At 42.2% G+C, this 13593-nt stretch overlaps 1 protein-coding gene across 1 annotated transcript in view; it reads right to left on the bottom strand.

Annotated features, from left to right (window-relative positions):
• Positions 1-13593, bottom strand: part of ZNF236 (zinc finger protein 236) — a gene marked incomplete at its 5' end in the record, with an annotated part of 62833 nt that overhangs the window by 39418 nt on the left and 9822 nt on the right. The window contains 6 exons of the mRNA XM_010855095.1: positions 273-414; positions 3152-3355; positions 4025-4297; positions 10100-10328; positions 11275-11478; positions 13068-13211. Coding sequence (XP_010853397.1) covers positions 273-414; positions 3152-3355; positions 4025-4297; positions 10100-10328; positions 11275-11478; positions 13068-13211 — 1196 coding nt within the window. The remainder of the gene's footprint in view (positions 1-272; positions 415-3151; positions 3356-4024; positions 4298-10099; positions 10329-11274; positions 11479-13067; positions 13212-13593) is intronic.

Below are 13593 nucleotides of genomic sequence, written 5' to 3'. Positions count from 1 at the left end.
TGGGAGGGATTAGGGGCAGGAGGAGAAAGGGACGACAGAGGATGAGATGGCTGGATGGCATCACTGACTCGATGGACATGAGTCTGAATGAACTCCGGGAGTTGGTGATGGACAAGGGAGGCCTGGCGTGCTGCGATTCATGGGGTCACAAAGAGTCGGACACGACTGAGCGACTGAACTGAACTGAACTGAACTGAACACTACCACTCTTAGTATTTACACAAGTCACCAGGTAACTAAATCACTTTCTATCTCTGAATCTGTCACCTTACCTGATGTGTTGTTTAAGATGACAAGACTTTTTATAGGCACGATGACAGTAAAAACACTTGTATGGTCTATCTGCTTCATTTACAAAATTGTTATTAAAATAACTTTGAAATAACTGGTTCCTTGGAATGGGCTGGATAAGACCTACAAAGCAAAGGAAAATCAGGAATAATTCACTGTCAATGTACCAAAAAAAGTTAAATGTCAAAAGGTGCCTGCTTTACCCAGAAGATAAGAATCCTGAGAAGCTAGATTCCAATGTAACAACTAAATGCTATTTTCATTGGGTTAGGAACTGGATATTGAAAGAACACCTATCAGAAACACAAAGTTAATGTAAGACAGATTTTTTTTTCCAACATAAAGGAATATTTATATTATCACAGTTATTTCTCTTTGTTCTAGAGCCAGTTTTTCACGGATTTCTACTTTTACTTTCTATGTAAGCATCTGCTGGAGTCAAATTTCTAAAACTACATCAACATGTAGGACAGTCCGAGTTCTTGGACTCTTGTTTGTTCAGTATGAAGACTGTACCCTAGGTACTACAACAAACTCAAGACAGAAATAATTTCACCATCATTTTTGTGTTCTAAAAGAGTCAGGGTTTTCATAGGAATTCTATTAAAGGAATATCTGCAAACAGCAAAACGACAATCTTAAATATTTCAGGTCTTACATACTTTCAAGGAATAAAGAATTCCCTTAGGCTGACCATGTGATAAGTATGTCTTCATCAAGCAATAATTTATGCAGTTCAGCACAAGCAGTAATTTATGCAATTCAGGACGAATTCAATAATTCACTGAACCCTCTGAATTATTTAATATCTACCTGAAACGACAAGAGGAAGACACACATAGCCAGCACTAGCTGGGCTGTGCCTCCTCCGTCCAAGAACAGGCCCCACCACACTCCCTGCCCCTCAGCTGCCATGCACTTCCACGCCAGGGTCCCCAGCAGGCTCCTCCAGCACACTGCTCTCTGGACGGCCCCTGACGGTGCAGGCTACAGAGCAGCCCTGTGCCCTAAAACCTCCTCCTTCCTCACGGCTCTCCTAGTGTGCGTAGCCCATCCTCCTAGTCACGCAGGGGCCAGGATTTGAGCATCTCTGAGCCGCGTGTTAGGTTTTGCCATTTGCCAGTCCTGGAGATCACGTTTGTGAAGATTAAATAATACTATGTGAAACTGTTCTGTTGTGCTGTTTGGTTTTATGAGCTGCCAAAACTGCGTAACAGCATCAAAGTATTCTAACCTACCACAGATTAGTGTCTGTACGCTAAACAACTAAACACCCCAGGAATGACAGTCCCTAGGAAGCTTGGTAGAAATCATACATAAAGTCACTGTAGACTGATATCTGGGGGTGAATGCTCTTAAACTTGTCTTTCGGGGCTTTCCATTTCTTCTAGAGTCAATTCTGATAAGTATACCACTCTAGAAAAAATACATTTCATCTATATTTTCAAATGTATTAGCAAAAAGTTGCAGAGTATCTGCAGTGTTTAACTCATCTGTACCTGTGCTTATAGACTGAGTCTCACTCCTAATACTATAGGCATTTTCTCAGTCTTCAGTTTACCAGAGACATGTCAAGTTATCTGTTTATTTTCTAAAAGTTGTAAAATTATGTTCACTAGAATTTCATCTTGTCTTAAATTTTTATACTTATTAATTCCTTTTTGTTACTTGTTTTTCATTTTTCTACTTTTTTGAGTTATATATTTATTTTCATTCTTCTTTAATAAGAAACAGTTCTTAAAAGTCTTAATTTCTCTGATAGCAGCTTTGGCCCATTCAACCTGCTTATAAAATGTGCCATTTCTTGTCTGTAATTGCAGTTTTGAGTCTTTCTTTTCCATATAATGAAAATTTAGATAGCTATTTTCTATTATGTTTTCACTGAACTATAATAAAGGATTGTTTCTTTTACAGTTTCTATTTTTGAAAACCTGAAATTTCTTTATACCCCAGAATGTGATCAACTTCTACTTCATGCATATTTAAAAGAGCACGTACTTTGGAGTAAACAGTTTTAAAGGTATTAAATCACCCTTTTTATATGTGTGCTTCAAATCCTCTTCAGTCTCACTGTGTCTAAACTGATCTAATTGAAGACCTCTCACTATGGTGTAGAATTTGAATATTTCTCCTTTCTTCTGTTTTTGGTTTATATATTTTGATGTTATGCACCTAAATACGTAAAAGCTCATGACTGTTGATCATCTTATCAGTGGACTACCACTGACATTAATCCACAGTATCTCTCTTTATATCATTTAAGCTTTATTTATACCAAATCATATTTTGTTTGATACTAATTTTGTTCACAGACTAGATTATCTTGCCTAAGACGATGAAATACAGGAACTGCATAAAAATGTAAATTCTTGCACAGAATTTAATAAATTTAATTTTGCTCTAAGACCTACATTTTCCCAAACATTCTCATAAGCAGTGTTTTCTTTTTAGTTAACAAAATCATAATTTCCCTTCATTATAACATCAAGCCTAAAAAGAATTTAAAAACTGGCAGACTTTTGTTTTAATCAGAAGGTGAGAGCCGCCCAGAGGATGATCTGTGATGCAGACGATACGGCACTCTGGGTGCCGCACACGACAGGTCCCCGAGGAAAAGTCTCCTCGGCGAGGACTTGGATGCCAACACCCTCACTCACACACTTCTTCTCGCCAGGAACATAATCTGAGCAGCAGATTAAGGTACAGACAGAACTAGGATTTTAATTTCTCTGTGGGACATACTGGCCCACAAAGCAAAACACTTTAGAATAACTCCCCCTGCTCCACACGTACAGCTATCTAACTGTGCAGACCACAACACTCCCCCACCTTGCAAGGTACCCAAGGAGGGGACTCTTACCTACGTCTGTTATGAGAATCGGTTCCTGCAAAGGAATGTCGGGGACTGGGACATTCGCCTTGCCCACGCGAACCTTGGCAGGTTTACGCTGGTGCCTCATCTTTCTCAACTCCGTGTGTTTAAAGTGAGAGGCGACATGAGTCTTCCTGTGGCCTGAGGTTCGGAACTTCTTGTCACAGTGAGGACAAGCAAAAGGTCTGACTCCTAAACAAATGACAATGGAATTATTCCAGAGACATACATTTCAGTTAAGGTCAGCATAAAATTCTAGTATTGCAATATTGATTGGAATACTCAATCTGTCGTTTCATGTTATATGTATGTATTATTTCATGGATATTATCAGTTATTTCCCTTGTCTGCATACAGTGCACTTTATAGATGTGAAGGCACGTAATAAGAGCATTTTACGTAAAAAAGAGCATTTACTATTTTCAGGAGAAAGCCTAAAATGGTAAAGTGGGTGCTCCAGCAACCAGGCGCCCTTGAGACACTAGGCTGCGTTAAGGGCTCCTCTCACGCCATCCACAACCTGTAACTGGAGGAAGAGCATGGCCCCAGGCCTGTGGCCAGCATCCACATGCTTGGGTCTCAACAGCACTCAGCCAGGCCAGCGCTGAGTAAACCGGCAGCAAATGCTGGTGTTAGAGGATCGTGCTCCTGGTCTGCGTCTGAACCTGCTGCCCGTGGCAGCTCCCTCCTCACCACCCCGTGCTGGTGCCCTCACTCCTAAGAGGGCGTGAAGTACTCCCTCTTTGGGCTGTGGGCTCCACGAGGACCCGCTCGTGCAGGTGCGGTTCAGCCTACGGAAGGTCACGCGGCCTCGTGACACTCACGAGCACAAGTCCCCCAGGGCCTGCCATCCCTGCGCACCTGTGTGCAGGCGAATGTGCACCTTGAGGCTCCCCGAGGTGGAGAAGCTCTTCATGCAGTACTGGCACTTGAAGGCCTTGATGCCTGTGTGTGTCTTGATGTGGGCGGTCAGCGTGCTCTTCACGGCGAAGGCCCGGAAGCACTGGGGGCACTTGAAGGGCTTCTCGTGGGTGTGGATGCGGATGTGGCGCACCAGATCGCTGGGCTTGCGGAACTCCTTGGCACAGCAGGGGCACACGTGCCAGCGCACGCCATTCTCCTCGCGAATCGACCCTGGGGGGGCGGCAGATGGGCCCAGCCCGGCTCAGCAGCGAGCGGAGGCAGGCGCAGACACCCTGCGGGGCCTGGGGCACTCAGACCGCACGCCACACCTGTGTGCTTTCTGCCACGGCAGAGGGCGTGTGTCATCAACTGTGGGGATGGCTGAAACCTCCGTAATAACTGAAATGAAAGACGACTATGACTGAATCCTGCAGACAATCCTAAGAGCCTCAGGAAGACACAAATCATTGGCTGAGAGAGAAGAATTCTAACAAGACAGGTACGAGGGCATAAATCAAGAATAAGCAGTATAGACTCATCTGCTGGAAATGCAAAGAACAGCAGATCTCATCCAACTACTACGAAATTAACTCAAGGAACAAGAAGAGAAGGAGCAAAGTTATAGTAACTCTTGTCTGAGCCAATCTGTTATCACTAATAAAAAATACAAATAAAAAAATAAAAATACTAATAAAAATACAAATTAAATGATTAGGAAATGGTAAGTTCTCATGCGATAGAAAGGAACTAGACAGTTAAAACAAAGAAATACTATATTTAAATGAGTTCATGATTCATGAACAAATATAGAAAATTCTTCAAATATAAAAAAACTCTAAAAAGTTTTATTCAACCTTGAACCAGGCTTAAAACTATTTCCATAAGAAGAAAAATCAAAGTAGAATTTGTGGAAATATAATACGTAAAATAATATCTAAACTGGCAAACTTCTAATTTGACAGAATCACCTTTTAAAATTTTAATTAGATTTATTCATCAGAAATTAAACAGATGCCTAAGATAAGAATCCACTTGAAATCAAAAAGGTTTGGGCCATGTTGAGGAAATTCATCAGAAAATTTTCACTGTTTACTGAACTGTGTCTGTACAGACATTATTTTATTAGGGGAAGAGAAAAAGTTGTTTCCTTCTCTTTGATATCAGTAAATACAAGGAATTTTCTTTATGCGCAAGGGAATTTGCAAGGAGAGAAAATGTATATTCCTGAAGATAATGCTCTTTGCAGGAATAAGTAACATAGGAAAGGAGGTTAAGTAAAAGAATCCAAAATAATATTTTTTCTGAAAACAAGAACAAAGAACAACATACACAAACCATGGGGGTTGGGGGGGGAGGGGGAAGAGCAGGAAACAAGGGAAATGTTTTTTTTTAATGAGAGAAAGATATTTATTTTATGGTGATATTTCTCATATTGAGAAAGTCTAAAACTTAAGACTGCTTAAACTAATAGACAAAAACTAATTTAGAAAAGTGCAGTAATTACCTAAATGTCTTACCATGACAAATCAGAAAAGCAAGGAAGAAAAAGGAAGTCTCTGTTAGCTAAAGTCTGGAAATCACCTCCCTCAACCAGATTTTTTTTCAAGCAAAAATGAAAATACATCTTTAATCACATAAGGTGACACACAACTGTCACCAGGTTCTAGTTATTTCTGGGAATAAAGTGGAACAGAGACACAGACTGGCAGCTGGAGCTGGAGCCTGACACTCTCCACATGCGCCCCGCAAGTATTTCCTTGGCCCAGGCAGTGTTAGAAAGAGAAAACTGAATCCAGATTTCTGACCCTGTGACAAAATGTAAGATCCGGAAAACCAGTTCTTCATTTCCACATGGCAATCCTTCCTGGAGTTGGGCAATAGCTTTTCTCTTCAAACACATCAATAAATTTTAAAAGAAAAAAACATATAGTCATCCTCAAGATGAAAAGGGATTTACTAAAACTCAACATCTAGTTTTAAGTTTTTAAAAAACTGCCTAAAAAACAGGAGGAGGTGAATAAAATCTATCAATAAACTGTTTGACTTACTGGGAAAATACTAAAAGCAGCCCTACTATTAAGGTCAGGGAAGAGTTCACTACCACACTGCCATTAATTTCTCGTGTTGGACAGAGGCTAGCCGATGTAACTAGCTAAGATACAAAAGCACACAGTGTACAGGAAAAGGTGAGATTCCTGTTTACAAATGACGTGGCTATACACCTAAAACTAAGACTCAGAAAAAGGCCCACATTTTAATCTATGGAAATCAACATTCTTCCTATCTACAGTCAAAATCCAGAAGAAAATTTTAAACTACTACTAAAATACGGAAGAAAAGAAAAGATCTAAGTAAGTGGAAATGCATACCCTATTCAGTACTGAATGATTCTTTAAATTATATAGTGCTTTACAATTTTCAGAAGTTTCACATACATGATTTCATATAATCCCATACTAACCCTATTCTTTGGTATAAAGACAAAAAGTTACAAAGGCATCAGTTCTCTCTAATTAAGTCACTTACATACAAATACCGGGGCTTCCCAGGTAGTGCTAGAGGTAAAGAACCTGCCTGCTGATGAGGAGACGCAAGAGAAGTGGGCTCCATCCCTGGGTTGGGAAGCCCGCCCAGAGGAGGGCATGCGACCCACACTCCAGTGTTCCTGCTTGGAGAATCCCAGGGACAGAGGGGCCTGGTGGGCTATGGTCCACAGGGTCCCAAAGAGTCAGACACAACTAACACGACTTAGCACAGCACATACAAATACCAACAGGAGTTTTTCAGAACTAGTTTTGGAAGTTTAGTAGATGTTTTTAAAGTGCATATGAAAAAATAAATATGGGAAAATAGTAAAAAAAAAAAAAAAAAAAAAAAAAAAACCAACTTTAAAACAAGTGAAGTGAGAAAGGACCAGATGTCCTAGTTATAAAACACACAATAAAGCTAAAACCATTTGGTATTACAACACATGAATAAAAAGACAGATTACTAGAATAAAGTCCAGAAAAGACTCACACGGGTTTGAGAGTGTAATATATGATGATGGTGGCACTGCATTTCAGCAGGGAAAACACAACTTAATAAATGGTGTTTGGGTAGCTGGGTGCCCATCGGCAACAAAAAATAAAACTGAGTCAAAGATTTGGTTTAAAATACAGAAGTATACAGACGGTAAATGGACATATGGTGGTGATCATTTTATAATGTAAAAAAAAGAAGAAAATCAAAGTGTAAAAGTGTTAGGTAAAAGGCACTTTTTCCATAATGTCAGTGTTGAAGTCTAAGTGTTAACACAAGTCCAAGGGTCATAAAACACTGACAAATTTGGCTATATAAAAATAAAACCTATCTCTCCCTTCTGCTATATGAAAACAAAAAATACTTCTCCCTTTTAACTCAAAAGCCAAACAAATCAGAGAAGAACACATGCTACAGAGAACACTGTTGAGGCATCTTGCACATAAGACACCAGGTGGCAAGAGAGTAAAAACCACACACGCAGCATGGCACACATCTCACTAAAAACAGTAACACAGAATACATACTACTACGCCTGTGCTTGCTGGGAGACACAAGACCCCGTGAGGCAGCGGCCGGGGGCCCGGCAGGAGCAGAAGGTGCGCCCACCGCCCACCGCCCACCAGTGTGCCTTCCGAGCCGTGCGCGACGACCAGTTCCGCCTACTCTCAGAAAGACTTAAAAACATGTGTATTTATTACACACTTACTATGTGTCAGGCACTAGTCGATTCTCTTTTATTTATCCCATCACTGTCCCTTTTACAGATGAGAAAGTTGAAAAGTTAACTGACTTTATTAAAACTTCATAATGAAGATGGTTGGATGGCATCACCGACTCAATGGACACGAGCAATTGAGCGAACTGTGGGAGATGATGAAGGACAAGCAAGCCTGGCGGGCTGCAGGCCATGGGGTCGCAAAGAGTCGAACACAACTTAGTGGCTGAACAACGAGAAGCAATGATTTACATGTCACAAGTTTTATGATAAATATAAAAGTATTTGTTAAATATTTAACTCATACATAAAATACTTCTTAAACAACAAAGCAAATTCTACTAAAAATATTCATTCTTGCAAAACTGAGTAAATCAGAGTGATGGCTTTAGATGCCTGTATATGTTCAACTTGGAAATGTAATTAAGGTTAATTATCAGCCGTTAAGAAAATGTTATGACTTATGAGACAAGAATAGTTTGCTTAGGGTCTTCTTAGGGTACACCAGATGGTATCAACTACCCCTGAAGAAGTGTTTTTGTTTTCGGAAATGATCATTACATTGAAAGTATACTGGTTCCTATAAAAGGAAGGACTCTTTTTAAGGAGCGTCTTTATATAGAAACATGCCCCCAGTAATATTCTCATCACACATCAGAGGTGATTAAAACAAAAAAAGCTTGCTCCAACCTATACTAAGGATCACGTTTAATCTAAAATTTACTAGAACTACATAAACTTGCTCAGTACTCTAAATATTTAATTTATTCAAGTATTTCAAAAATTAAAATTTGCATAATCTTTATAGACTCTGTAAGTACAACACTGCATATTAAAATAATGTACAATACGGTTAATTGCAGTTCCATTCTGGAATCTCCATATCTTTATAAACTCTATAAGTACAACACCCTGTGTTAAAATAATGTACAATAGGGTTAACTGCAGTTCCATTTTGAAATCTCCATCTGATGCTCAGTGCAGAAGAGAAAGCTGTTTCTAACCCTAAAGACGGAGGACAACACGGGATGAAGTTTCCCCTTCAGCACCTTCCAGAGGCCAGTCTGGCCTGCCCTCAGCCACATCCGAGCACCTCCGTATGTTCAACACGGCAAATGCTGTAACTGGTATGAACGTTTCACAGGGACTGTGGGTATTCATCAGTTTATCAGGTGTACGAGAAGGAGATGTTCAAGAACGCACGGCTAACGTGGGACCTCCAAGGCCACCACTCAACTGACAAAAATGTGTGGAAATGGCCCTTATTTCCTTCTTGCCTCTCCAGATCCCAGGAAAACCCAGACAATAAACTGCTTGGGTTCCATCATCCTGGTTTTCACTTGGGGAGGAAGGGTCAGATCAAAAGAAGAGGGAGAAGAATGAGAGTAGGGCCAAGATGTTTTGTAGGCTGAGAATCAAAGATTTCACAACCACACGTTGGCAATGAGAAAATGCGTTCTCAGAAAGAAGTGTTAACACAGATGACAGGGTTAGTCCACGCCTCCCAAGAACAGTTAATGCATTAAGCAAACATTTTTACAGGAACACTTCTCCCAAAAGGCAGGGATCTATCTTATCCATGAGAGACACAATAAGGCCTGCTCCTGCCTGGTGAGCCAAACCGAGCCCTGAGGGATTGCGGAAACGCACAGAACGCATTCCAGCTGCACACGACTGACCCAGGGGACCAGGGGTCCTGCTTGTCTTCGGGACTGAGGAAGGAAGACCCCCTGCTCCTATGAGGCGGTGATGCGAGCTGGCCTCCAACAACCGCCCGAGGCCCCCAGAGAATGAGAGAGGAGGGCGAGGAAGGAGACATGCGTGACGCAGCCCCGTCTGTGGGAATGCACACCGCTCAGCAGACGCGAGGATGCTGAGGGGACAGCAGGAACCCAGCTTCACCACAGCATGCACTTGCATCCAGACGCCCAGAGGGGAGGCAGAGACGCAGGTGGGGCGGGCTTCCAAAGGCTGGGAGCCGGGGAGCAGACGGCGCCGCTGGGAAAGGGCCGAGGGTGGGGCAGGGGGGCTTCAGGAGCATCAGGTGGGGGCTCTGGGGGACGATGGAGCAGAGACTGGTGGGAAGGGCTGGCAGGAAGGAGGGCTCAATCACGGGACGTCAGCTGCCCGCGGCAAAGGGGCAAGTTCAACAAGGCTCACCACAAACAAACGCTATTGGGTAGAGACGATTGGAGCCTTCAACAACACATCCCCTTCAGAAGGAAAAAGGAGGGCACGACTCAAGTAGCAACTGACCACCCCAATGTCGGAACCTTAACGCGTGCTAAAATTACCTGGTAGAAACGGTGATTTCTTCTTTATAATCTTTTTCTCCTTTTTATCCAGCTTCTCTGGGCTTTCCTGCTCTTTCTCTTGCTCTGTGTCTGTAGGGTCAGCTGGCTCACTTGAAACGCTTGTAGCGTCTGGGGTCTGGCCCTGAGCTGCTGCGGCCTTGGTGTGGCTGGGGTCGCTCGGATGCGCTGCAACTGGAATTGAAGACAGCCCACTGTTTTCTAAGGCTTGCTGAGACAGAACAGAACTAGGAGGTTAGGAGGGGTGACGCCCGCACCTGCCCACCAAAGTTAATCACAAAGACACTAGCAAGCCTGACCTGCGGAATTCTGACTCGACCCCACCAGGAGGAAAGCCTCCATCGCCAAGCAGTCCTCTATTAACATAAGCGAAACGTCCAGCTCTGGAGGTGGAAATGTCCCTTTGGAAATCTGACATCTCAGCTCTACCCAAAATCTGGCATGGCAAGCATTTGCGTTTCAAAATTAAAGGGAATTAAAATTAATTACACGGCCTGGTAGAACTGTTGTATCAGACAACCCTGGTTGTCTATTGCACACTGGGGAATCACGGTTAGAGGTGAGAGGGGCTTCGCCCTCAGGACACCAGCTGTCACAGGGTCCTGACAGCCTGACTCTTCACTCCCCAGCCAACTTGTCACCACAAAGGTGGAGCAGAGAGGTCAGCGTTTACCATCAGCAAGTAAACACAGGGAGCGGGGAGGGTAAAGGCCGCGGCCATGGAGCAGGCCTGGGGGGAGAATGAGACAGGCATCTGTGCGCCCCCCTTCGCCAGCCCTGTGAGAGCAGAGATGCTCACACACAGTCAGGACACGCGGTGCTGTCTCCAAGGAGCTCGGCCAAGAATTAAATAGTCCTCACCCTCCGTCACCAGGGACAGATATAAGAAAGCCCTGAAAACCCTGTTCTTTTCCAGAAAACTCACTTACAGAGAAAAAAGTTAGGTTTTTAAAACTTTTTGTTTATAGATTAATAAATCATTTCAAAATCTGCACTGTCCATAAGTAATCAAATAAGCATGCTTTGTTTCAATATAATCGTTTCAGTTAGGACACAATTTTCGTGAAGATGCCTTTACTCCAACAAGCCCTGAATACTGACTTCCCAGCGGTGGCCCCGGCCCTGACGGACACGACGGCGGGGGCAGCGCGGCTCACCTGCAGGATGTCCTGGTTGATGCCCACAGTGATGCTCAGCTGCTGGGCGGCCTGGGGCGGCTGGCTGGCCTCCACCGGCCCCGGCTCCGACAGCTCCAGCAACTGCTGGATGACGTCGGTCACCACCTGCGAGCTTTGCTGACCGGGAGCCGACGGGACCTGGGTGTCCGTCTGCTGGAGAGGTAAAGTCTGAAACAGCGTGGCCTGAAACACACCAACGTTCATTAAAAATGGTAAACAAGTATGCTAATTCGTACAGCAATTTTTTAAAAAAAAGAAACCAGCATTATCTTTGTTCTAAGCATGAAAATCTAACAATATCGCAAATATGCCTCACTGACTTTTTAAATTAGACCAAAACTGGCTATTAAAAAAAACGTATTCAATGAATTTTTCTGTAACTCTTTTAAAGTCTTTTACGTGGTAGTAGAGATTATCTCTTCAAGATGAGGGATTAAGCACACAAACCTCATTCCCGCTGGTCACTAAAACAAAGGAGTAAAAAAGTTACCAAATAGACAAAATAAGAAAGAAATCACTGTGGTCTAAAATTTTTTCTGATTGCTGAAAAATAGGGGCATTGGAGGAATAATAGCTCTGTAAAGCCACAGCCAAGAGTATGTAAGGGGAGAGCTGATCTGATTCCTCAGAAACCCAGAAATCTGAAAAACACACACGTAAGACAGTGGGGTCAGAGAACCCGCAAGACCTCATCATGGCGGGTATCAGGACAAACCCCTGCACGACACTCTCAGTGTTTTATGGAGAATGTAGATTTTTTAAATGACTTGGATTATCATTCTAGGTAATTCACTCCACCTACATGCTTGATTTGCATACTGCCAAAGGAAAAGGAAAAAAAAACTCAACATTTGCTTGATTTATATATTGAAAATTTTATTTAAAACTACTCAGTCCAAAATAAAATTTAAGACCTAATTACAAGACTGATTACTCTCCAGTTTTAGAACATCTTTACAATACTCTCTGGATCAAGAGTAAGCTGAGGACTCATCCCAAGCCACAAATATTGTGAGAAAGGAAAAAGCCAACACTAAACGTGAGCCCCATGCTTGGGGACAAAATACAAACTGGGCCTGTCCTCTCCGTGGTAAGAGGCAGCTGCCGACTTGACACCAGCTACTGGCTGGCTGCACTCACGAGGCACCTCTGCACTCGGGAGACTTGTCTGCGGTGGTCAGGACACCACGCTCGACACTTAGATGTTGCCAGGCAGCTCAGCTGAGACGACAGGAGAGCCGCAGACGGAGGTTGAGCTACCAGTCTACAGGAAGGAGTCAAGTGGGCATGCTCTGAGTCACAACCCTTACTGCGTGTACTGGAAAATACAACTTAGTTTCCCAAAGGTGCAAGGTTTCAGGAAAAAGAATCACCATCACATCAGATGTGGGGAAATATCACTTTAAAAAGAAAGGTGATTCTTCAATGAGAACACAAGCATAAAGAATATTCAATAATCATCATCAGTTAACACTGACTGTAGGAATTACAACTTCATAACAATGATGACGTTTGGCCTTATTTCTAACTGGTTCAGATGACACTCTATAAATCAGAATCACGTAAAATTATTTTAAAGTTTCCAAAAATTTGATTTTCTTTCATTAATTAAGCGAACAAATAAAAGTAGGACCCGTACTTCCATAGAGGAAACTTTCATAGCACCGTTATGGTACTACTGACGATTCCATTCCATTTTAAAAAAAGGTCATACTTCAGATGACAGATTTTGGTAACAGAATACCTTCTGTCAACCAGCTGGCCAAGCTTACCGTTAAGACGTGAGCAGTCTCTGTAGCGCCTGCTGAATTCTGTGGTCCACCCATATGCATCTTGCTGATGTGAGTGTTCAAGCTACCTAAACTTTTAAATACACAACTACATTCTGTACAATTATAGGTAGGGCCATTCTTGACCTTAAAGAACAAAAAAGAAAAAACAATGTTTTACAATTAATTGTTAGATTAAAATATTTAAATGATGGCAAATTATAACTAACCATTCAATTAAAATGACAGAAATAATGTAACCCTTTATTATACCTTTTAAGTTAGAGAGGTCTAGAATCAATGACCTGACTCTGTAATCAATATTTTCAGTCTGAGATTAATTGAAATTTCAGTCTTTTCTATAAATCAGAACTGGTGCGGGAGTGAAAACCCACAGTTTTCAGTTACTGTGCTCTAGTTAAAAAAAAAAAAGGTCTGACCTGTTCTCGATTTCTTAAATGGCTAAGTGTTCAATAAAATGGTTTAAGTGTTCAACAACCAAGGCCAGACAGTTAAGACTTTTACTCTG

This window comes from Bison bison, unplaced genomic scaffold (genome assembly GCF_000754665.1).
Source record: "Bison bison bison isolate TAMUID 2011002044 unplaced genomic scaffold, Bison_UMD1.0 scf7180017864353, whole genome shotgun sequence".
Taxonomy (NCBI): domain Eukaryota; kingdom Metazoa; phylum Chordata; class Mammalia; order Artiodactyla; family Bovidae; genus Bison; species Bison bison.
The sequence above is the reverse complement of the archived record's forward strand: the minus strand, read 5'-3'. Positions and strand labels throughout refer to the sequence as shown.